Here is a 23011-nt window from a genome sequence, read left to right as displayed (position 1 = left end):
TCTGCAGGTATTCTCATATGCAGCCAGGGTGGAGAACTCCTGTCAGAGGCAGCACTTCCTCCAGCTGCATGGAGAACTGCCTCCAGGCTGGCCCTGCAGAGAAGGAAGGAATGGAGAGAGGAGGGCGGAGATTAGCTGTGTACTAATGTGTTTGCAATTCGCACAGAGTTCTGCCTTCTCCAGTTAATACACCGGACCCTTTCCAAAAGAAAGACCACGAACTTTTCTTTGGTAATTAGATCAGACGTGTTATTTTATTTACTTTGATACGATGGACTTAAGCATTGCTATAACAGGGTAGTGATAAATTGAGCAGCACTATAATTGGCTTATGTGAGTGAGCCTGTCTTTCCTAGCCTGCTGCCTTACGGGAAAGCTGGCAGTGGTTTTAGAGAGGAATTCTGCTTTCTCTTTCATCTTGAAGCCCTTAAAAACGATGGCATTCTGTTAACAGCGTATGTTTGATCTTAGTGCTTCCCCAGAGGCTAGAAGCGAGAACCCATTTCAGGAGAAGGGTGTGTAAGATGCCATTGCATCCTCTGCAGCCAAAACCACATTTTGTTTTGCTTTGTTTTTTATTAACAAAAAATTCATATAACATAAAATTAACTTTTAAAACGAACAATTCAGTGGCATTTGGCACATTAATACGGCTGTGCAGCCACCACTTCTTTCTAGTTCCAAGACATTTGCATCACCCGCAAAAGGAAACCCTGTGCCCACTCAGCAGTCGCTCCTCGTTCTTCCCTCCCCCCTGCCCCTGGTTACCACCGGTCTGCGTTCTGTCTCTGTGGATTTAGCTACTCCAGATATCTCATATAAAAGGAATCCTGCAATATGTGATCTTCTGTGCCTGGCTTCTTTAAAAAAGTGTTTTGTAAAGTGTTTCCCAGGCATCTTTCCCCGGCACAGGCAGGATATCCGCATCCAGAATGTTTCCTGTGTTTCTGTGCCTGTTGCCAACACCCAGGTTCAGGGACTGAGTGTGTCATTTCTCGGCTCTTGTAGGAGGCACCTGGAGAGCCTTCCTCTGGGTCTTCTACCTCTTCAGCCCATTCCATGTGTCACGGCCAGGTAGTCTCCCAAACTCACGTTCACCCCATAAGACCTGACTGCTCAGAAACCTATGACGGCTCCTGGGTGACCTAATGAGGAGACTGGCTGTTCATGGACATCGAGGCCCTGCCCAGGACCACTGCAGCCTTTCTCCCCCATTTTATTCCCCAGCCATCTTCTTGTAGCCGGTCTGCTGTGGGCGTGCAGTGCTGCACCTTGATTCATATGGGTGCTTCTTAGAGGCACTGATTCTCTTCTCCTCCAAATCCTTTCCATCTTCAAAGTTCACTTCTGTCTTCCATCTTCAAGTCTTTGCTAGCTGCTGTGGCACTTGGCCCTCCCTTCTCCTAGTCTTTGTGTGTGTGTGTGTGTTTTGACCATTTCTTTTGTGCTGATCACGTACAGCATTGTGCTTGATCACAGAGGCATTGCATCTTCCTAGGGTGGGCGAGTCTATGGGGGGAGGGCGGGAGGGGAGATGGGTGAATGTTTGCAAAGTCAGCACATAAGGGGTAGTTTGATTATAGTTAAAGTTACCCTAGAAAGTCCCATAAATCACTTATTAATTGTGGTGTGCATGAAGTCAGGTAAACAGCTGCTCAGTAGTTCTTAGGCACATTAGTGTTGAGAATCCATGTGGTAGAGTGGAGTAAGACGAGGAGGTGGGGAGCAGAGGGGAGGCCTGTCTGCAGATATCAAAGATCCTGCACCATCAGAATGAGAGCTTCCTTCATTCCACTTTAACAATGAGCCACTACAATCTCAACGCATGTGAAGACTGAGGAAACATGACAGCATCTAGCACAGAGCTGGCCTGTATTAGCGGCGCAAACGTTCACTGGATTTGAGTCTAAAGCTTCTTTGACCATATCTGCAGACACACTATCTTTTTAAAAGTTGTGGAAGAATTTGGCCACCCCCTTCCTCTCTTTTTAAATTGGTGTTAACTGTTGTTTCCCATCTATCTCCCTTTTTCCCCACACCCCCATTGAATAGTTCTTTCCTTTCCTTTCCTTAAGAATTGGTCACATCATCCCTTAGAATATATGCTATATGTGTATAAACCAGGTGCCCCATAAATATGTATTCTTTGTCTACCAATTCCTGTACTCGGTGAACATTTAGTGAGCATGTATTATGTGCTGGATACCAGGGATACAACGTGTAGCTGAAAGATCTTGCAGTAGTGAGATGAAATTTAATCATGGAAGGATTATTGTGGCAGTTGGGAAGGATGAATCCTGTCAGCAACAAGGGAGAAGTCTTCAGTGAGGAGAAGGTGCTGGTACTCAGACTCTCCCTATACGAGCAAGTTAGGAAAGGGTATTCTGGGTCAAGGAAATAGCGTGTACAAAGGCAGAGGATGGTGAACTTTTTCTGTAAAGGGCCAGACAGTAAATAGTTTAGGCTCTCAGGCCATACAGTCGCTGTCACATCTACTCAGCATTGTCACTGTAGTGCAGAAGCAGCCATAGGCAATAGTAAATGAATGCGTGTGGCTGTGCTCTAATAAAACTTTATGGGCACTGAAATTTGACTTTAATTTTCACATATTATCACATGGATATCATTCTTTTGATTTTTTTTCAATATTAAACAAATTTAAGAATCATTCTTAGCTCATGGGCTGTACAAAAACAGGTAACGTGTCAGATTTGGCACATGGCTGCAGTTTGCTGGCCTGTATACAAGGGTGTGGAAGCGTGAGATTGCATGGTGGTAGCAGAAGAGCAAGTAGTCAGGAAGGAGATTCTGTTTCAGTGGCTCCAGGAGGGAGAGGAGATTGTGCATTTCTAACAAACTCCCAGGTGACGGTGATGCTGAGAGTCCTTGCTATGAATAGCAAGAAGCTAAAATATGATGAGAGTTCTGTTATACCCCTGATGCTGTGCTAGGTTCAGTGGGAATGGGAACGAGTAGAAGCCAATTTTCTGCCACCAGGTGCTCTCCACCGATTTAGGAGAAGAGGTGATTTAAGTTGCACGATAAATGGTTTCTCCTGGAGTAAGAATTATTCAGAGATGCAGCCAGGCAGCGAGAGTCCGCAGAGGTGGATGTAATAACTGCCCTGGTGACCCAGTGGTTAAGCACTCGGCTGCTAACCAAAAGATCAGAGGTTCAAACCTACCAGCCGCTCTGTGGCAGAAAGATATGGAAATCTGTTTCCATAAAGATGACAGCCTTGGAAACCCTATGGGGCTGTTCTACTCTGTCCTATAAGGTTGCCGTGAGTAGGGATCGACTGGATAGCAATGGGTTATGGAGCGGCACGTGGGCAGCTGAGTTAAGGTTAGGGGAGTCCCTGGCGAAGACAGAACTGGGCTTCTTGGCTTCCAGTCACTCACACAGCTTGAGGATCGCCATGTAACATCACCTTCATGCAGTTCCTTTTGAGATTTTGCCCATTCTTCTTTAGTTATTTGTCACTCTGCCACTCAGTAGTCACTCATCTATTATCAGTGAGCCATTCCTCACACTGTTTTCACTGAGTGGAGATTTTGCGTTGAGTAAAATTTCTTGGGTGTACTTTGGAAGTCTCAGGAGCGTTACTCAGAATAGAGTGTGACGAGAACGATAGCAAGGCTAAGGAAAAGTTACTTACCTGACGCTTAGGGACAGGATCTTCAAGGTCATGACAGCGGAATGGATGGTTGGCTTAAGTGACAGCAGAGGAAGCACGCTAGATGTCTTGAGGGGAGAAGACATGTTGGCGGTTAAGATCAGCAAACACTCTGAAAGTTTTCTCTGGAGATACTTAAGAACATTCTATGCATCTTACTATAAAATTCTCAGATACTATAAAGTTCTATGGCATCTTACTATAAAGATAAGTAATGTCTCACTGTAAGGCAGACTCAGAGGCAGAGGAAAGGCTGAGATTCCGTGAACTTCTTCCTTTGTGACACCAAAAAGCAAATGGCTTTGGCTTTGTATCCTGAGCTGGAATATCAGGGAGGCAAGCTGGTCCGTATTTGCTTTCCCATTGATGCCTGATCTGAGTCTATGGCCATATGACTTTCACGGCTCGTTACTGAATTCCGCAGGGCCTTGGCTTTTAAAAAAGGCCAGTGACCACCTGGAGGACAATGCTGTCACGCAGAACCTAGCAATCCCAGCTGGTCTGTGCTTGGGGCTGGTGCTTGTGATTGAGATAGATTATTCTCACCCAGGCACACATTCTAACTGACCTTTCTGTCAAAGAGCCATTTGTCTCAGGTTTGCTAAAAATGTTCTGTGACCACGAAACTGTATGTGCGTATGCGTGCACACAGACAGCTTCTAAAGCAGGCGGGCCCGTTGGAAATAACATACCTATGAAATGAAAAATCGGAAATTCGTCCAGCCACCGTAAGGAGGAGGATGCCAGGAGTGGCAGTCAGTAGGTCCAGGTGTTGCCATTTAGTACATCAGACCTGTGGGTCTGCCTGGCTGCACGTTAGACTTGCCTCCTGAGCTTTTATATCCCCTTCAGTTCTGATTCAACCGGTCTGAGGTGGTACCCAGGAGAGGTGTACTTAAAGCTCTCCAGGTGATTGCAATGTGCAGTCAGGCCAAGAATCCTCGAGATACACTGAGAATGCATTGGACAAAGCGTGGAAGGAGCTCCTGCGCCATCACCTGCCTGTGTGCCTCCCTGGCAGACTGGGCCAATTCACTGTGTCTGCAAATCCGGATGGCTGCTGGGCAAGGTTGAGTGAGCTTTTGGGGTGTGCTTGTGGCTTAAAGACTGGACAAATAAAATCAAGGAGGTTGCTGACAGCTTAAGGATACTTACATATGCTTTCTGTTTGCTGACCACCTTCATTCTGCAGGAAAGTAACTTTGTCCCTGAATGCAGAATAGGAGCAGAGATTTCCAAGCTTGGAAGATTTGCTCTGCTGTTTTGTTGGTTTTTGTGTATGTTGTGTTATTGTTGGTTTGTAGCACAATTTTTGAGATGATGGTGCAAACTCTGGTGGATGTATCCAAAGGCAGACTGGGCACTCTCTCTTGTAGAATGTTTAATTCATTGGTTGTGGTACTTAGGATTTAGAAGGTGATCTTGGTTACCAATCCTGTGAGTTGTGGCGGTAAACAGGTTATGGTGTTGTGTCACCTAGGTCTTGAAATGAGAAGGTGGGGAAGATGTGTCCAGACTGCTTTTAAAGTTCTCCTCAGGACTTTGAACCAGTTCATTCAGGTTTAAACCCTGCTGAGAATTTGCACTTCTAGCAAGTTTCACCCCAGATATACTGAATCAGAATTTACATTTAAACAAACAAGATTCCCCAGGTGATGCTTATGAATAATTTCCTGGCAACTTGTTAGAAATGCAAATCCTCAGCAGGGAACTTGGTAGAAATGAGCATTCTCAGCAAGGGTTCTCACTGGAATGAAGACCTGGTTCTCCTATAGGGCTTCTCATAGCTAGTGACACACATTTAGAAGCCTGAAAGCTTTACTCTGGATCTAAATTTCTTATATTTTAATCTTTCAGTATACAAGGGTCTGGATCCCTGACCCTGAAGAAGTGTGGCGCTCAGCAGAATTAACCAAGGACTACAAGGAGGGAGAGAAGATCCTCCAGCTGAAACTTGAAGATGAAACTGTAAGTGCTAGTCCTGAGGGAGGGTGGATGCACAGGTGTCTGTTGAACAGGGCTAGATGATGCATTACAGCTTGTGGTTCTCCTGGAGATTAGCGTGTCTGAACTCTTGTAACCTTTTTTGTTGTTGCCAAATGATAATGTACGTGGGAGTGCCAGACTATAACGCTGCTCTATAGACGTAATATAAAAAATAAGCGTCCATTTGTTAGCAACTGGGAGACTGTTGGCGGTTGAGGCAAGCATCTCCTCAGTGGAGTGGAGGGAACAGGATGGTTCCTTCCATGGGTTGGAGGCATGAATGGGAGGCGAGGGAGGGAGTTACTAACAGACAGGCAGTGGAGCATGGGCTCTGGAGCTAGCATGCCTAGGCTGGGTTCCTGGCTTGGCCATTATTACCTTTGTGACCTGGGGCAAGTTAGCAATCTTTCTGTACCTATTCATCTGTAAAATGGGCATGATCACTTGTCTAAGGCTGTTTAGAGAATTACATGAGTTAATATGTGAAAAGTACTTAGAATAGCACCAGGCACATAGGCACTCTCCATACATGTTAGCTGCTCTAGTAAGAATTTTTATTATTAGTTGACTTTCAAGTTGTTTTGCTCAAAAGGAAGACAGGGTAAGTAACTATGAGATTCTACCCTTCCTAGTAGGTCTGATTCAGTCTCCTTCACATCAGCCCTTTAGGACCACCCCGTCTTTGATTTATGTATTTCACAAATATTGGAATGCTTGGTATGTGCAGTGTGCTAGGGGATGGGATATATATCGGTGAGCAGTCACAGTCGTGCTGTTTGGGGGGAGCTTAGTGCTGGAGGGAGCAAATACTGAACATGAACACAAAGGCGAAACTGCTGTGACAAATGGCAGTATGTATAGAAGTCGTTGGATGAGGTGCAGGGAGGGAAAATGAAGGAATCTCTAAGGTGAGCGTATTCAGTGAGGCCAGGCCTCTTGAGGAGGTGCTGAGAAAAGGAGCCAGCCATTAAAGAGTCAGAGTGCAGCGGGCCAAAGGTGGAGGCTACTCCAGGGAGGAGCTGTGCATACCAAAGCCCTGAGACCTTGTTACGCCCCCTTTGGGTGTTCAAGTAGTGGAAAGGAGGCCAGTGTGTTCCAGGAGCCATTGAGGAAGAAGATGGGTAGCCTACAATAAGCCTGAGGATATAGGCAGAGGTAGGGCCTTTATTCATGGAAATGCAATTTCTTCGAGGTAAAAAGGAAAGAGACATTTTCCAATTTTCTGTGCAAGAAAATAAATATGAGGCCACAGGTAATTACGAATGAAAGAGCAAAGGCTAAAAAACAGGGAATCCTAGTTCATAGTCCAGTGCTAGAAGGCCTACTTTAAGCTGTAGTACTCTTGGAATTTTTTATATACCATCAGAATACATATGCAAGGGTAGAATCTCACCAGAAATAATATTAAAGGTAAAATTACCCTTATGCACAAATCATCTGTTAGGGGCATATATCTGGACACCATTGTGTGTCACTATTTTTCCAAGCAGATAAATAGGATTTTGACTTAGGAAGTAATTATCACACACAAAAAAGATGGTTTTGAAGGAAGTGGTAGGAAGAAATCAAGAATCTGCTTTGGATTGGGTTGAGCAGGCAGCGAGTGTTTGGAGGGAAGGTTTGGGCTGGAGGGATTGATAGGCTCTCTCTAAACTTGAGTAGCAATAGAAGGTTGTACCATATAATTTAGCCTTTGATCATTACTATCTGATTATCTTTAATTCCCTCAAGCATTTTGGTCTTGTCTCCCTTTCTAGATGGTAATGACCTGCTTGAAAAATGGACCATGTCTGATGCTTTTGCTGGTGATTAACTTGTTGACTAATAGGAAGATTGAACATCTCCCCAGTACTAACTTCTGTTTTGTTTCTATGTGAGCATATCACTTGGGAAAACTGGGACAATAAGTTTGTTAGGAAAGGTTGATACCAAGATGTGTACTCCACACCTTCCTCCTCCTGGCAGGAAGACTGCGAGCCTCCTCTTGGTTTTGAGCTGAGAATCAAAATTCCCTACAGATGGAGCCATGTTTACCATGTTGAATAATTTCCCACCCCACGCCTGAAACAAAATGAAATGAGTTCACCCACTTGAGTGGCGTATCATCTACTCCAACAGACATCATTTCAGTGGGTCTTTTGAGTGGGCGGGTGTTTTTGAAAAGTTATATGGAAGTAGTGAGCAATGATCTCCTGTGTTGCTAAAACAGCAGATGCTTGCCTCCATGACTGAAAACGAACTCGGCCCTGCATGACTAATCCTGGCAGCCACCCAGGGCTCATCTCCTCTCTCCCTGTTACATGACCAGTCAGCGTGTAATCGAAGGCGAAGCTTGGGGCTGGAGATTAGAAGCACTTGAGAAACAATGGGCCACGAACATCTGAGCCTGTCCAGTCCGCTCATGGGCTGAGCTGTATCGATGGCCGGCTCTGAGTTGTCATCAGTGACTCGACAGAGCCTTGGACCAGGGGCTGGAGCACAGAAATTAGATGGCTAGGCTCTGACTCCTTGAAGAGGAAGAATCTTCCAATGATCAACCCACCCTTGAAATACCAGGCAGGCAGAAAGTCCACCCCAGCAGTCTCTTTTCCTCATCCCCTGTTTCCTTTCCTTGAAGTCAAGTAGTGCTGCTTTAACTCCAGCAGCAAAGGATTAAAATAAATTAGATTCTTTTATGGAACAACAAGAACGTCGTGTCAGGATTGGAGAAAGACTCATTATCAACCTGTGCTATGCAGATGACACAACCTTGCTTGCCAAAAGGGAAGAGGACTTAAAGCACTTACTGATGAAGATCAAAGACTATAGCCTTCAGTATAGTTTATACCTCAACATAAAACAAAAATCGTCACAACTGGGCTAATAAGCAACATCATGATAAATGGAGAAGAGACTGAAGTTGTCAAGAATTTAACTTTACTTGGATCCGCAGTCAACATCCGTGGAAGCAGCAGTCAAGAAATCAAATGACACATTGCATTGGGCAAATCTGCAAAAGATCTCTTTAAAGTGTTACAAAGCAAAGATGTCACTTTAAGGACCAAGGTGCACCTGAACCAAGCCATGTCTTCAGTTGCCTCATATGTATATGAAAGCTGGACAATGCATAAGGAAGACTGAAGAAGTGATGCCTTTGAATTATGCTGTTGGCAAAGTATATTGAATATACCATGTACTAGCAGAAGAATGAACAAGTCTGTTTTGGAAGAAGTACAGCCAGAATGCTCCTTAGAAGCAAGGATGGCAAGACTTTGTATCACAAACTTTGGACGTGTTATCAGGAGGAACCAGTCCCTGGAGAAGGACATCATGCTCGGTAAGGCAGAGGGTCAGCGAAAAAGAGGAAAACCCTCAACGAGATGGATTGACACAGTGGCTGCAACAATGGGCTTAAGCATAACAGGTGCACGGATGGCATGGGACTGGGCAGTGTTTTGTTCTGTTGTACATGGGGCCACTGTGAGTTGGAACCGACTCGTCAGCACCTAACAACAACATGGAACAACAAGGATGTTCCTAACCGTTGGCTTTGGGCAGGACCTCCCACCTTACTCCTAACCTGTCCCCTCTATTTAAGGTTGTCAAGCTTCTCATTGTTCCTCTAAAACGTTCGCTGTTTAAGCCAATGAGAAGATGGTAAACTTCTTGGGAAAAGGATAGTGTCTTCTACCTTTTTCTCTCCACACTTTGAAGGATACAAGGTATTTAGGTGTGCCAGTTGTTAGCACAGTGCTCTGTTTTTAGATTGGATTAAGCATTTCAATGTATTTACACCTTGGTGATAAATGTAGCCTTGGAGTGGAGTTCTGTGGATGTCCGGCCTTGTCTCCTAACTTCCCACCTCCTTACGAACTGCTCAGCTCCTGCCCTCTAGTGGCAGGGAAAACTGTCTCATGGATTTGCATTTAAATTGCTTTCCAATCTGAGTTGATATTCACTGTCCAGCAGTTACATTGGCAGTGAGCACTCCCTGTGTGCAAGGCCCTGGCTCAGTGTTTCTGAGTAGGAGAAGGATAAGGGAACATGTGTGCTTTAACAAAAGCAACACGCTCCACAAGTGCCTCAACATCTCCAAGCCCACCTAACATCTGTGAGGCCAGGGCAAGAGTATTAAATGTAAGTTCGCCAATGGTGTGATTTAAATTTTTAAAAACCTTCTCATTTTACAATTAGGGAAACTGAGATTCATGAAAGTCAAGTGATGTGCTCAAGACCTCACAGCACTTGAGCTCACTGGTTCTCAACTTTGGGTGCACATTAAACCTGTTGCTGTCAAGTCAGTTCCGACTCATAGTGACCCTATAGGACAGAGTAGAACTGCCCCATAGGGTTTCCAAGGAGCGACTGGCGGATTTGAACTGCTGACCTCTTGGTTAGCAGCCGAACTCTTAACCACTGTGCTACCAATGCTCTTTGGTTGCACATTAGAATTCCCTTTGAAAAAGAAAACCACAAAATCCAGATTTCAGCCCAGTCTGATTAAATCAGAATCTGGTAATGAGATTCAGGCATCAGTACCTTTTTTTAAAGCTCCCCAGGGATTCCAGTGCGTAGGAAGGGTGGAGAGCCACTACATCAGTCGAGGGGCCAGGGCTTGAATACAGGGTTTAGCTTGTAGTTCAGTACCATTTCTACTGGTATATGCCCTGTGTAGCTCCTACAAGTCAGTACCAACCTCTTGTCAGCTGATGACCCTATTTTTAGTAGCCTATTCTTTCACTAAGGAGCTGTGGTAGCTCAATGGTTAAGTGCTTGGCTGCTAACCAAAAGGTTGGTGGTTCAAACCCACCAGCCTCTCTGCAGGAGAAAGATGCGTAGTCTGCTTGTGTAAAGATTCACAGCCTTGGAAACTCTGTGGGGCAGCTCTGCTCAGTCCTATAGGGTTGCTGTGTGTTGGAGTTGACTGCAATGGGTTTGGCTTTTTGGTATTCTCTAGGTCTTCTGGTTTCATGGGTAAAGACAGCCAGCCTCTATCTCCTGCTGTATCTACTGCATATGATTATTACTAGCTCCAAATCTGTGGGTTGGGAGTTGTCATTCATAGATGTTTCTTATAATTATAGTGTCTTGCTACAGTGCCATGTAACACGGAGACATGAGAGAGGTCATGAATAAGTAGACATTTAATTAAACTATTATTTTTTGAGCACCCTAAGTATTACAGAATCATAGACCCACAGAGTTAAGAGCAATCTATACCAGTGCTGTCAAATAGAACATTCTTGCAAAATGGAATGTTCTGTATCTGTGTTGTCTGATGTAGTAGTCACTAGCCACATGTGGCTCTTGGGCACTTGAAATGTAGCTAGTGTAACTAAGGCACTGAAGTTTCAATTGTATTTAGTTTTAATCAGTTTAAATAGGCACAATGTGGCTGGCGGCTACCATGTTGGAGAATGTAAGTATAGGCCAATCCTCTACCCTGTGCCTCCTTGTACATTCTTACTTGTTGTCTAGTTACAATTCCAGGTGGGGACCAATGGAAACCCCCGTCTGTTCTTGATTCCTCGGTCCTGGTCTCAGGGAGGAGGCTGAGGTCTACTCCAGGGAGTGACTGAGCATTAACTGGTGTGATGAGGGTCAACATTCAGCCTCCTCTTTACCTCCAAAGGCCCATACATTCATGGCTCCTGATCACTGCCATAAACTCTTAGATTTCAAATAACACCATGTTAGCTGCAAATGTTCAACACTAGCAGTAATGTTAGAATCAAATTTCTGTTTAAAGAAAAAAAAATCTGTTCCTAAGTTTCTTCCTCCCTCCCTCCTTCCCTCTGGGTGTACAGACACCAAGAATCCGTAGCTTCAGATGCTGAGTTTGCAGCTCCTACCTCCTTTCTGCTGCTCTGGGCATTTTCACTCCTTGTCGATTTTACTGTAACCAATACCACTAGCTTATTTGAGGACTGTGTTTTCACAAAATTGCATACGCGTTTCCTTTCACATGCTTCAGGGAAAAGCAAGAGGAGATTGGTCTGAGAAAAGATGGAACGCCAGTGTTTCTGCCTCAGGGTTTAAAGATGCTGGGCTCAGGTCCCAGCTTTCTGATCTGAAAAGTGAGAGGTTGGGCCAGGTGAGCTGAGAGGTCCCACAGTTGGCTGCTCCCTACGCTGCTGAGGAGGTGGGGTGGAAGGCCACACAGGGGACTCGCCACTGGGGAGCCTTTGAAGGTGGCTCATGGAGGAAGGTCTGAGTAGAGTTTCAGCGATACCACAAAGTCAGCAAATGAAGGCAATTACCAACTCTAGAATTTCTGGAAGTAAAAACCCGGCTCTGAGTACTCTCCATTTCTTCTTGTTTCCACCTTTTGAAAATGTTGCTGCATCGTCTTCATGGTAGTTAATTGTTTACTGCTGTCCTATGGGGGGAAGGTTTAATACAGTGAATCCTGTGAGAATCAGAACTCGATGAGACAAAGTCAAGCTGCCTTGTTTATTCCAAGTCTCCCAAGTTTCCGCCTTTGATGGGGTGCAGTCTTACCACTTTTGAATTGCTTGTTTTAGTGGAAAATACTAGAGTTTTCCTTCTCTGACAGGTTTCCACCTTACACCAATTCTGCCTTTCGCAACTTTTAATTAATAAAAAGAGTTTGTCACAGAAAGAAAAGAGCCTCTTTTTCTTTTGTGTATATATGTGTATGTATGTGTATGCATATGTATATGGAGCCCTGTTGGCAGAGTGGTTAAGAACGTGGCTGTTAACCAAAAAGGTTGGCAGTTCGAATCCACCAGCCACTCCTTGGAAATCCTGTGGGGTAGCTTCTGTTCTGTCCTATAGGGTCACTATGAGTCAGAATCAACTCAGAAACAATGAGTTTTTGGGTTTATATTCAATAAAAAATGTTGAAGGTGTCAAGGATTTCATTTTACTTGGATCCACAGTCAGTGCCCAGGGAAGCAGCAGTCAAGAAATGCATTGCACTGGGGACATGTGTGTGTATACACACACACACACACATACATATAAAAGAAAAAACAGACAACAGGAAACTGTACAAAGAAGAAAACCCCATTAACAGACTTTTGTGGGAACATCATTCTAGACACTTTAATACACAATTTTAAATACATGGAATCATACTATGTGTTTCATTTGGTGACATATGTAACAGTGAATATAGGTCCATATCATGTTTTACTTATAGCTTTAGTGACTCCATATGTTTGGTCACCTGTAAGATTGTTTCCTCAGGACAAGGAAGAAGTGTATTTTCATTAAAAATTCTGAATACGTGTTTTCAGCTACTCTCCAGAAAAGTTGAACAAATCTGTTCCCACAAGCAGCATACCTGGCTGCCCACACATTTCCTACTTCTAGTTTTATCAGTCTTTAAATATTGTCTTAAAAATTTGCCATCAAGTCAATTCCTACTCATGGCAACTCTACCTGTGTCAAAGTAGAACTGCACTCCACAGGTTTTGAAAGTATGTGACTTTTCAGAATTAGATCACCAGCCAGGCCTTTCTTCCAAGGCACCTCTGGGTGGACTTGAACCTCCAACCTTTCGGTTAGTAGCCAAGTGCTTACCTGTGCCACCCTGGTGGCCTAATCTGTGTTTAGCTGGTGGATAATATTAGTGCTAATAATCTGTTAATTGCATCTCTTTGATTACTGGTCAAGTTGAAGAGATGTCCATTTATAGTTGTATTTTGTGATTGGTGCTCTGTGTCTAATTTTCTGTTGGGTGTCAGTCTTCTTTTTGATTTCTTAAATTTCTTTGGATATTAAACTTATTAATTCTATCATATAATGGAGTGTCACTGCCCCTTCCTCCCATTTGACTTCGTGTATCATGTTTTATGATAGTTTTAAAGATTGTTTTTATGGTAGTTTTAAAGTGTCTATTTTATAGTTAAGGATTCCCGATGGCACAATGGTTAAAGCACTTGGCTGCTAATTGAAAGGTTGGCAGTTCAAACCCACCAGATGCTCCACTGAAGAAAGATGTGGCAGTCTGCTTCCATAAAGATTACAGTCTTGGAAACCCTATGGGGCAGTTATACTCTATCCTATAGCATTGCTATGAGTCGGAACCAACTCAATGGCAATGGGTTTTTGGGGTATGTTGTAGTTAGACTTATGAATATTTTTATACTTGATTCTGACTTTTGCACTATCCTTTAAAAGTTCTTCCTTCTAAAACTTATAAAAAATAAAATTCATCTACGTTTTCTTTTTCTTTTATTTTTGTACATTTTTCATCTAAAATTTATTTTGATATGATGAAACAAGAAGAGAGCTCCAGCTTAAATTTTTTTTCCCAAATGACGACAGCCTTCAGTATGAATTACACCTCAACATAAAGAAAACAAAAATCCTCACAACTGAACCAATAAGCAACATCACAGTAAATGGAAAAAATATTGAAATTGTCAAGGATTTCGTTTTACTTGGATCCACAGTCAGTGCCCACGGAAGCAGCAGTCAAGAAATCAAAGGATGCATTGCATTGGGCAAATCTGCTGCAAAAGACCTCTTTAAAGTGTTAAAAAAGCAAAGATGTCACTTTAAAGGCTAAGGTGAACCTGACCCAAACCATGGTGTTTTCAACCACCTCACATGCATGTGAAAGCTTGGCAATGAATAAGGAAGACCGAAGAAGAATTGATGCCTTTGAATTATGGTGTTGGAGAAGAATTTCGAATATACCATACCATGGACTGCAGAAGAAAGAACAAACCTGTCTTGAAAGAAGTACACCCAGAATGCTCCTTAGAAGCAAGGATGGTGAGACTTAGTCTTGTGTACTTTGGACATGTTATCAAGAGGGACCAGTCTCTGGAGAAGGACATCATGCTTAGTAAAGTAGAGGGTCAGGGAGAAAGAGGAAGTCCCTCAGTAAGATGAACTGACACAGTGGCTGCAACAATGGGCTCAAGCATAACGGGATGAGGATGACTCAGGACTGGTCAGTGTTTCGTTCTGTTGTACGCAGGGTTGCTATGAGTCGGAAGCTACTTGATGGCACCTAACAACAACAACAAATGGACAGCTAGTTTTCCTACCACTGTTTATTGGAGAATTCTTTCCAACCATTATTTGCAATTTTTCCTGTATCGTACACATTTTCAATACATGCTTGTGTGTATTTCTGAATCTGCTGTTACATTTCATTTATTTACTTATTTCAGCAACATTACCTTAGTGCTTTAATTGCTGGCTTTATAATATACCTTACGATCTGTGGTACAAGTCCCTCTAAAAGTGGGGGTGGGGGGATGACACGTTGATATTTATATTCTCTTAAAAATTGGAGTGTTATCCCAGTAAATTGGGGCTTTGTTCATAGAATTTCCTGAAAGGCTTATATGGAACAGTGATTCTTAAAACACGGTCAGTAGGCTACCTGTATCATTATTACTTGGGGTATTTCTAAAAATGTCAGATTTCTGGGCCCCACCCCAGAGTTCCTGAAACATAATCTCTAGAAGTTGGGTTTGGGAAACTGTTTTTACAAGCTTCCCAGGTGATTCTTATGAAGATCATAAGAAACTGAACACTCAACACATGATGTGCAGGAGCCAAGCTGCGTCCCACCACCACCTTTTGTAAATTGCATGTGTATGTTTGTGTATGTGTATCTATAACCAGGAGCCCTGGTGGTGCAGAGGTTAAGCAGCTTGGCTGTTAACCAGAAGGTTGGTGGTTCAAACTCACCAGCTGCTCCACGGATGAAAGACATGGCAGTCTGTTCCTGTAAAGATTAAAGTCTTGGAAACCCTATGGGGGCAGTTCTACTCTGTCCTACAGGGTCACCATGAGTTGAAATCGACTTGATGGCAATGGGTTTGAGGTTTTTTTTTTTTTTTTTTATATGTAACCAGATTTGTAAATTTATCCTGTTATTAAACATTTTTGAGCACCTCTCTAGGCCAAGTTCTGCGCTAAGGATGCAATGACAAAGCCTTGCTTCTGAGATGTGACTTTAAGATGTTCAGTCATACCCCCTGATTACACATATGTGTCCCAAGCTTCTATTGTACTTAAGGTCAAAGCAAAAGTATTGCCCTGAAGAAATTTGCAGTTGAATTATAGAGAAATGTGTGTATAGACAGTGCTACTCCAGGGCAGCTCATCAGCTGTAAAACAACCCAAGTGAGAAATGGGTGTGTTGGCTGATAGGAGCGAGTAAAGGAAGATAGCAGCATTGAATTGGGGCCAGTCAAGGGAAGTGTCCCAGATGCGGGGAAGAACAGTGCTCCTGTTGCCTTTGGCATTAAAGACTCAGTAAGTATTTTTTCATTAAGAAGGAATGGAGCACGTGTTTAAATCTAGTCGTGCTTTCTGAATTTCTTGTGTTGGTCTGTCTTTTAACTTGATATGCGGGGGTTGTGTTATCAGCACCTTTTTTACCCAGTCTGATCTCTTAGGGCAACACAGGTATTTTGTTCACTTTGCCTTTCTTTATACCGTATTATTTATCTTTATCACTTGTGATCATGTTAAGATAGCAGTTTAGCCGACAAGACGGGGTATTGAATACAGGCTAAATGCTTTATAATTGTGCCCTTTTTTTTGTGTCTGTTACTTGCATTTCTTTAGATCCAGGAATACCCAATTGATGTCCAAAACAACCAGCTGCCTTTTTTGAGGAATCCTGATATTTTGGTGGGAGAAAATGACCTCACTGCACTTAGCTATCTGCATGAGCCTGCAGTTCTGCATAATCTAAAGGTCCGTTTTCTGGAGTCGAACCACATCTACACTTACTGTGGTAAGTGAGGGGCAGCTGTAGGCTGCATGTGTTTGAACATGCTTACGATCCTTAGACTTCTACGTATTAAACGCAATGGTTAAGAATTCTAATTTCACTCTCATTTAGAAGTACCCCTCTGCCGAGACCCTTGAAAGGTTTGCAGTGGGTGAATGTTGCTTAATTAGGCTGCCCTGCATCTCTGTGGGATGATTGGTGTTAATCACAGCTCAGCCAGGGAAGAAATGGGCCATGCCAGGTAGAGGGACGTGTTTAGGCTTAGTCCTCAGGGTCAGTAGGAGAGAAGCAAGTACATCACTGTGTCCTAGCTCATCACCTGCTTATACCACCGACATACTCCTGAAATTTATTCCAGGTTTGTTTTTCTCTCTGCTTCAGAGGGCTGCCTTTCTCTCTGAACCTCTCATTTGCCTATGTGCAAACATGGTGCATAATGAATATTGGTTGAATTCATAAACAAAAGTCACAATACATGTTCAAAAAGAAAAGTACTGAAATTCTCTGTCCTATTTGTTTTTCTTGAAATTTCTCAGTTTCCTGAATTCCAAATTTTGGTTTCTCTTTGTTAGTGCACTAAGTGGTGTGGTGGAAACAAGATCCTTTCAACAGTTACTTCAAGGGCACACACCTTTAAGACCTGGTTTAGGCCTCGTGGTATAGCGGTTAAGACCTACAGCTGCTAACCAAGAGGCCGGCAGTTCGAATACACCAGGTGCTCCTTGGAAACCCTATGGGGCAGTTCTACTCTGTCCTATAGGGTCACTATGAGTTAGAATCAACTCAGTGGCAGTGGGTTTTTAACAAGTAATTATAAGAAGTAAATTGCCAGACCTTTCTTATCTTAGCCTGGAAGCTCAGCTGAATGGTGTCTACCATGGGTGATCCTGCTGATATTTAAAATTCCAGTGGCATAGCTTCCAGCATCGTAGGAACATGCAAGCCCCCATAGTACAACAAACTGACAGATGGGAGGTGGACAGTATCGTCTAGAATAATTCATGTTATAGTTTTAGAATCAAGGTTGTCAGTACTAAACTACAAAATGTGTAAAATTGTCACATATTCTCAATCAGGGTTTGGTAAGCTTTTTCTGTAAAGTGGAAACAGTAAATATTTTCAGCTTTGTAAGCCTGTGACCTGTGGTTTTTGTTGCAACCAATCTGCTGTGGGGGTGCGAAAGCAACCATAGACAATATCTAAACGAATGGGCATGGCAGGCCGGATTGGGCAGTAGTTTGCAGAACCCTAATAGAGATTAAGGAACTCATCTGTTAAAATATTGAGATATGTGTGCTTATTAGAGCAAATTATTAAGCATTGTAATAAAGATTTTCAAATTTTAAAAAAAGGCTATAGAGAGCTTGTTTTATAATTGTTCTTGTCTTATTTTTTCTTCAAGTTAATATGTGAATTGAAAAACTTATTTCATTAAATAAAAAAATCTGGTTTAGGTGCCTAACTTCCCACATCAGGGTCAGGCCTGAGACCTTCTTTGTGGGAGCTGTCCTGGTCATGCATCAGACTCCTGATCTTGTTAATAATCACAAGTTATACCCTAGGCTCTTAGGAGTATTTTTTCACTTTGGTTTGGAATTGGTAGGTTAGCTACTAAGTTAGGATGAATTTTTTTTCCAAATTGCAGGAGCTGTGACAGCATGTTGATTTCAGGGTTGAAAAGGAGTTTACCAAAGGCCCTATTACCCCAGTTGTTAGTGGGAATTTTATTTGAAAGAAACTTTCAATTATCACAGCCTCTGATAAGATTAAAAAAGAAAAAAATTCTACCAGCATTTTAGAAAGGGATACATGACCATCAGCTTCATTTTTTAAAGAACTCAGAGAGATCCTGGTGTCTGTACACATTTATCCAAATGCACTTTAACTCCCCAGCCTGCAGCTGTACAGACCGACCATGAGTGACACCACATAGAATTTTAAATCATCAAGGAAGCACTCCTTTCCACTCTGAAGGGGGCTGGGACATTTAGGAAAATGTGTGATCTCGGGGTATATCAATATTTGAATTGAATACTGTATGAATTAGGGTTTTATAGACATCACAATAACAACAACAACAAAAAAAAACAGAACTCATTGCCGTCGAGTCGATTCTAACTATGGTGACCCTATAGAACAGGGTAGAACTGCCCCATAGAGTTTCCGAGGAGCACCTGGTGGATCTGAACTGCCGACCTCTTGGTTAGCAGCTATAGCACTTAACCACTGTGCCACCAGGGTTTCCCTACTTAGAATAGCCTGAATTATTACACTTCAGGTTTCCTGAGTCTCTCTGTAAAACACCTGAAGGAGACACTATGTAGATTTTCCATCTTGACAATGAGCCTTTCCGTTTTTTCTTCCTCTTTCTCGAATGACTGGAAGTGGCTGTCTCAGCCAATAGGCCTTCTGAGATCCAGAATGCAGTCTTATGTGAATGAAAAAGACATAAGTTCTGCCTTGTCTTGAAGATTTAATTTGTATTTTTTTCTCTTTACATTCTCATATGTTATCAGCTTCACACCCGAGATCTGAAACCCTATAGGATATTCTGATTCTTCAGTCAACATATATTTATTCAGCCCGTCATTCCATTGTGTCCTCTTAGAACTGCCCCACAGAATTTCCAAGGAGCGCATGGTGGATTTGAACTGCTGGCCTTTTGCTTAGCAGCTGTAGCACTTAACCACTATGCCACCAGGGTTTCCTGATATGATGTAAAAAATAGCACAGTATAATACAATATAATAAAAAAAAGGAAACCCACAGTTCTTACTATGCAAGGCACTGATCTGAGTGCTCTGTGTATTGAATCATTTTACCTTAGAACAACCCAGAAAAATACAATTATTATCCCTATCTTAGAGTTGAGGAAACTGAGGCACTAAGAAGTTAAGTACTTTGCCAAGGTCACACAGCTAGTAATCGATTGAATCAATATTTGGCCTTAAAATATGTAAATCATATTACCTGCCCACCAGTTATTTGTATCCTAGTTAATAATCACCCATACACAAATGACAAAATTCCTTTTCCCAGATTGTAATCCTAAAATGAATTGTTAAGTCTCTTTGACATCTTTTGGCTTTCTTTTTCTTTAAGCCTGTAACGCTTTATGTATATCTATACTCATTTTGTTGAGTATGTGTATGTGTGCGTGCATGCATGTGCGTGCACATTTTCAGTCCAGAATATAAGGTATTTGGAGGTTTGGCCTGTGTCTCATTCATTCTTCACTAGGGCCCAACACTGTGCCTGGTAAGCACACAGATACTTACTGATTTTGTTGAGTGATTGGTTAAGAATCGTTCTGTTACCATTTTTCTCTTTAGTTTTGATGTATGTGAGTGGGGGCACTGAAAAGCTGATGCCAGGTGGCCACTGGGCTACCAGAATCTGACTGCCTTGTATGTTTGCAGGTATTGTGCTTGTTGCCATTAATCCATATGAACAGTTGCCAATCTATGGACAAGATGTCATCTATGCTTACAGTGGCCAAAATATGGGCGACATGGACCCCCACATCTTTGCTGTGGCAGAAGAAGCCTACAAGCAGATGGCCAGGTATGAATAACCTCAGCCCAGAAGTTCTTCTGGATAGTTGGGGCAGAAAGTGGGGCCTCTGCTTCCTTTGCTGCTGGTGTTCACTGGTGGAATGGTGAGACTGGGACTGAGGAAACTTCTTGAAAACTAAACCAGCCCGAGTTCTGTTTCTTACTTTATTTCCTCATGTCTTTTTCTTATTATTATGAACCTGAAATGGGGCTCGGAGAAGAGCAGCTCCGTAGACTTCTATTTTTGAACAGTGGAATAAACCTCTTGCGTCTCATCTTTCCTTGACTTCCCTTTGGCACTCTTTCCTCCCTTCCTGGTGTAATGGAATCTATTTTACAGCGTCTCTATTCAGTTTTCCCAGGCTGAGCTACAGATATTCTCACTGAAGGCTGTTTTTTTAAAGGAACCAAGACTTTTTGACAACTTCTTGAGATGCCAAGCATTTGAATCAGAAATAGAAAATTTAAATGGGAAGTTATGTACAGTACTTTTGAGTTTTTAGCCTGAAAGTAGAGTTTTTAGTCTGAAAGTAGAGTTCTTTTTAGGTGCTTAAGAGATCTCATTTTTGCTCTTCTTTTTCTAGCTCTGAAAAATAGGTGCGAGTCTGTTTAGTCAAAAAATGGACTAGACAAAATGGTCTTGAGCTGTTGAAGCATAAAGTAGGGAAATATACTTTTACCAACGTTTGGGGGTATGTGGATACATATCCCAGTTAACACTAAAATGCTGGATCCTTTCAGCCAAATCCTTCTTGTCTCCCCGAGAATGCACATCTTCTGAGGGCCCATTAGGCTAATTAAAGGAGTGAGTGATTTTCATCGGAAGACAATCCCGTTGAAGGTGGTCTGAGCTTTGGTGGATTTCATAGTATAATTTTCAGCTCAATGAAAGTTTCAATGAAGGAAGATTGTTTTATAGGCTTTCTTACTGATTTCTAATGTTTCGTGGCTGACTACAATAGGTCTGGTTCATCATAGATGTACAGTGACTGTATTCAGTATTAGCAGTGATTGGAGAACTGGGAAGCCTAACGGAATGATTCATAACCGTTTTATTTCTCTTAAATGTAAGAGAATGAGAACCAAAATGATTACAACCTGTGACTTCTTGAATGCCATAAGAAATAATCACACACTATCTATCTATCTATCTATATATATATATATATATGACTCGACGGCACAGGGTTTTTATATATAATATATATATATATGGAAACCCTGGTGGTGTAGTGGTTAAGTGCTACAGCTGTTAACCAAGAGGTTGGCAGTTCAAATCTGCCAAGCGCTCCTTGGAAACTCTGGGGCAGTTCTACTCTGTCCTATAGGATCTCTATGAGTCAGAATCGACTCAAGGGCAGTGGTTTGGTTTTTGGTTATATATGTATGTATATATATGTGTATATATATATACACACATATATGTATTTTATTGTACTTTAGGTGAAGTTTACAGAACAAACTAGTTTCTCATCAGTTAGTACACGCATTGTTCTATGACATTGGTTAACAACCCCACGACACGTCAACACTCTCCCTTCTCAACCCTGGGTTCCCTATTACCGGCTTTCCTGTTCCCTCCTGCCTTCCAGTCCCTGTTCCAGGGCTGGCGCACCCCTCTAGTCTGGTTTTGTTCCATGAGTCTGTTCAATTTTTGGCTGAAGGGTGAACCTCATTAGTGACCTCATTATTGAGCTGAAAGGTTGTCTGGGGGCCGTACTTCCAGGGTTTCTCCAGTCTCTGTCAGGCCAGCAAGTCTGGGCTTTCTTTCTGAGTTAAAATTTTGTTTTACATTTTTCTCCAGCTCTGTCCAGGACCTTCTGTTGTGATCCCTGTCAGAGCAGTCAGTGGTAGCTGGGCACCATCTCATTGTACTGGACTCAGTCTGGTGGAGGCAGTGGTAGATGTGGTCCATTAGTCACTTGGACTCATCTTTCCATTATATCTTTAGTTTTTTTCATTCTTCCTTGCTCCTAAAGGGGTGATACCAGTGAAGTATTGAGTATCCTAGATGGTTGCTCACAGGCTTTTAAGACCCCAGACGCTATTCACCAAAGTAGAATGTAGAACATATTCTTTATAAACTGTGTTATGCCAATTGAGCTAGATATCCTCCGAGATCATGGTCCCCACAGCCCTCAGCCCAGCAATTTGGTCCCTCAGGGAGTTTGGATGTGTCTGTGGAGCTACCATACATAACCTTGCCTTGTACAGGTTGTGCTGGCTTCCCCAGAATTGTATACTGTCTTACCCTTCACCAAAGTTTACACTTGTCTATTAAGTGTTTTTCTGTCCCTATCCCTTTCCTCCCTGGTAACCATCAAAGACTGTTTATTTTTGTATGTAAACCTTTTCATGAGTATTTACAGAAGTGGTCTCAGACAATATTTCTCCTTTTGTGATTGACTTATTTCGCTCAGCATAATGCCCTCCAGATTCATCCATGTTATGAAATGCTTCACAGATTCATCATTGTTCTTTATTGTTGTGTATTACTCCATTGTGTGTATGTACCACTGTTTGTTTATCCATTCATCTGTTGATGGGCATCTACGTTGTTTCCATCTTTTTGCTATTGTGAACAATGCTGCAATGAACATGGGTATGCATATGTCTGTTCGATTACACACTGTATTAATCTGCTATCAGGGCTTTACGGGGAGTCACTTAGCCTGGACAACTTATTGCTGCTCACTTTCTAACTGAACTTGTGGTTCAGGGTCAGGTGATGGGGGGAGAAGAATGAGTATTAGTGCATTACACAGGACCTAGCCCTACTTGTGTATTACTACTGTCCAGTGTCAAGTGGAGGATGAGTGAGGGCCAGTGAGGGAGGCATAGAGTCCAAACAGGCTTCTATACCTTGGGTAGATACATTAAGCTGAGTCTGTTTGTTTCGTTCGAAAACAGTGACTTCCTTCTTCTTTTACAGAATAGTTCCTTTATGGTTCTAAAACAGAAAGGGAGGGTGGGTTGGGAGAAGTGGCTTAGTTCTGATTACTTTCTACCATTTTAAAATTTCTTTCAGTTCTCTAGCGCTTGTTCTTTCATGAGTGCCATTAATATTTTACTGTTTCATTCCCT

The 23011-nt window shown here is 42.5% G+C and overlaps 1 protein-coding gene across 3 annotated transcripts in view; it reads left to right on the top strand.

Annotated features, from left to right (window-relative positions):
• MYO5B (myosin VB) overlaps positions 1 to 23011 on the top strand; it is a 535083-nt gene that overhangs the window by 170186 nt on the left and 341886 nt on the right. For all 3 annotated transcript variants that reach the window (XR_007519178.1, XM_049900180.1, XM_049900178.1), the window contains exons 2-4: positions 5534 to 5644; positions 16205 to 16376; positions 19793 to 19937. Coding sequence is in view for 2 of the 3 variants with exons in the window: in XM_049900180.1 (XP_049756137.1) it covers positions 5534 to 5644; positions 16205 to 16376; positions 19793 to 19937 (428 nt within the window). In the remaining variant the exon portion in view is untranslated. The remainder of the gene's footprint in view (positions 1 to 5533; positions 5645 to 16204; positions 16377 to 19792; positions 19938 to 23011) is intronic.

Source organism: Elephas maximus, chromosome 11, assembly GCF_024166365.1.
Source record: "Elephas maximus indicus isolate mEleMax1 chromosome 11, mEleMax1 primary haplotype, whole genome shotgun sequence".
Classification (NCBI taxonomy): domain Eukaryota; kingdom Metazoa; phylum Chordata; class Mammalia; order Proboscidea; family Elephantidae; genus Elephas; species Elephas maximus.
This window is presented reverse-complemented; position numbering and strand designations above follow the sequence as displayed.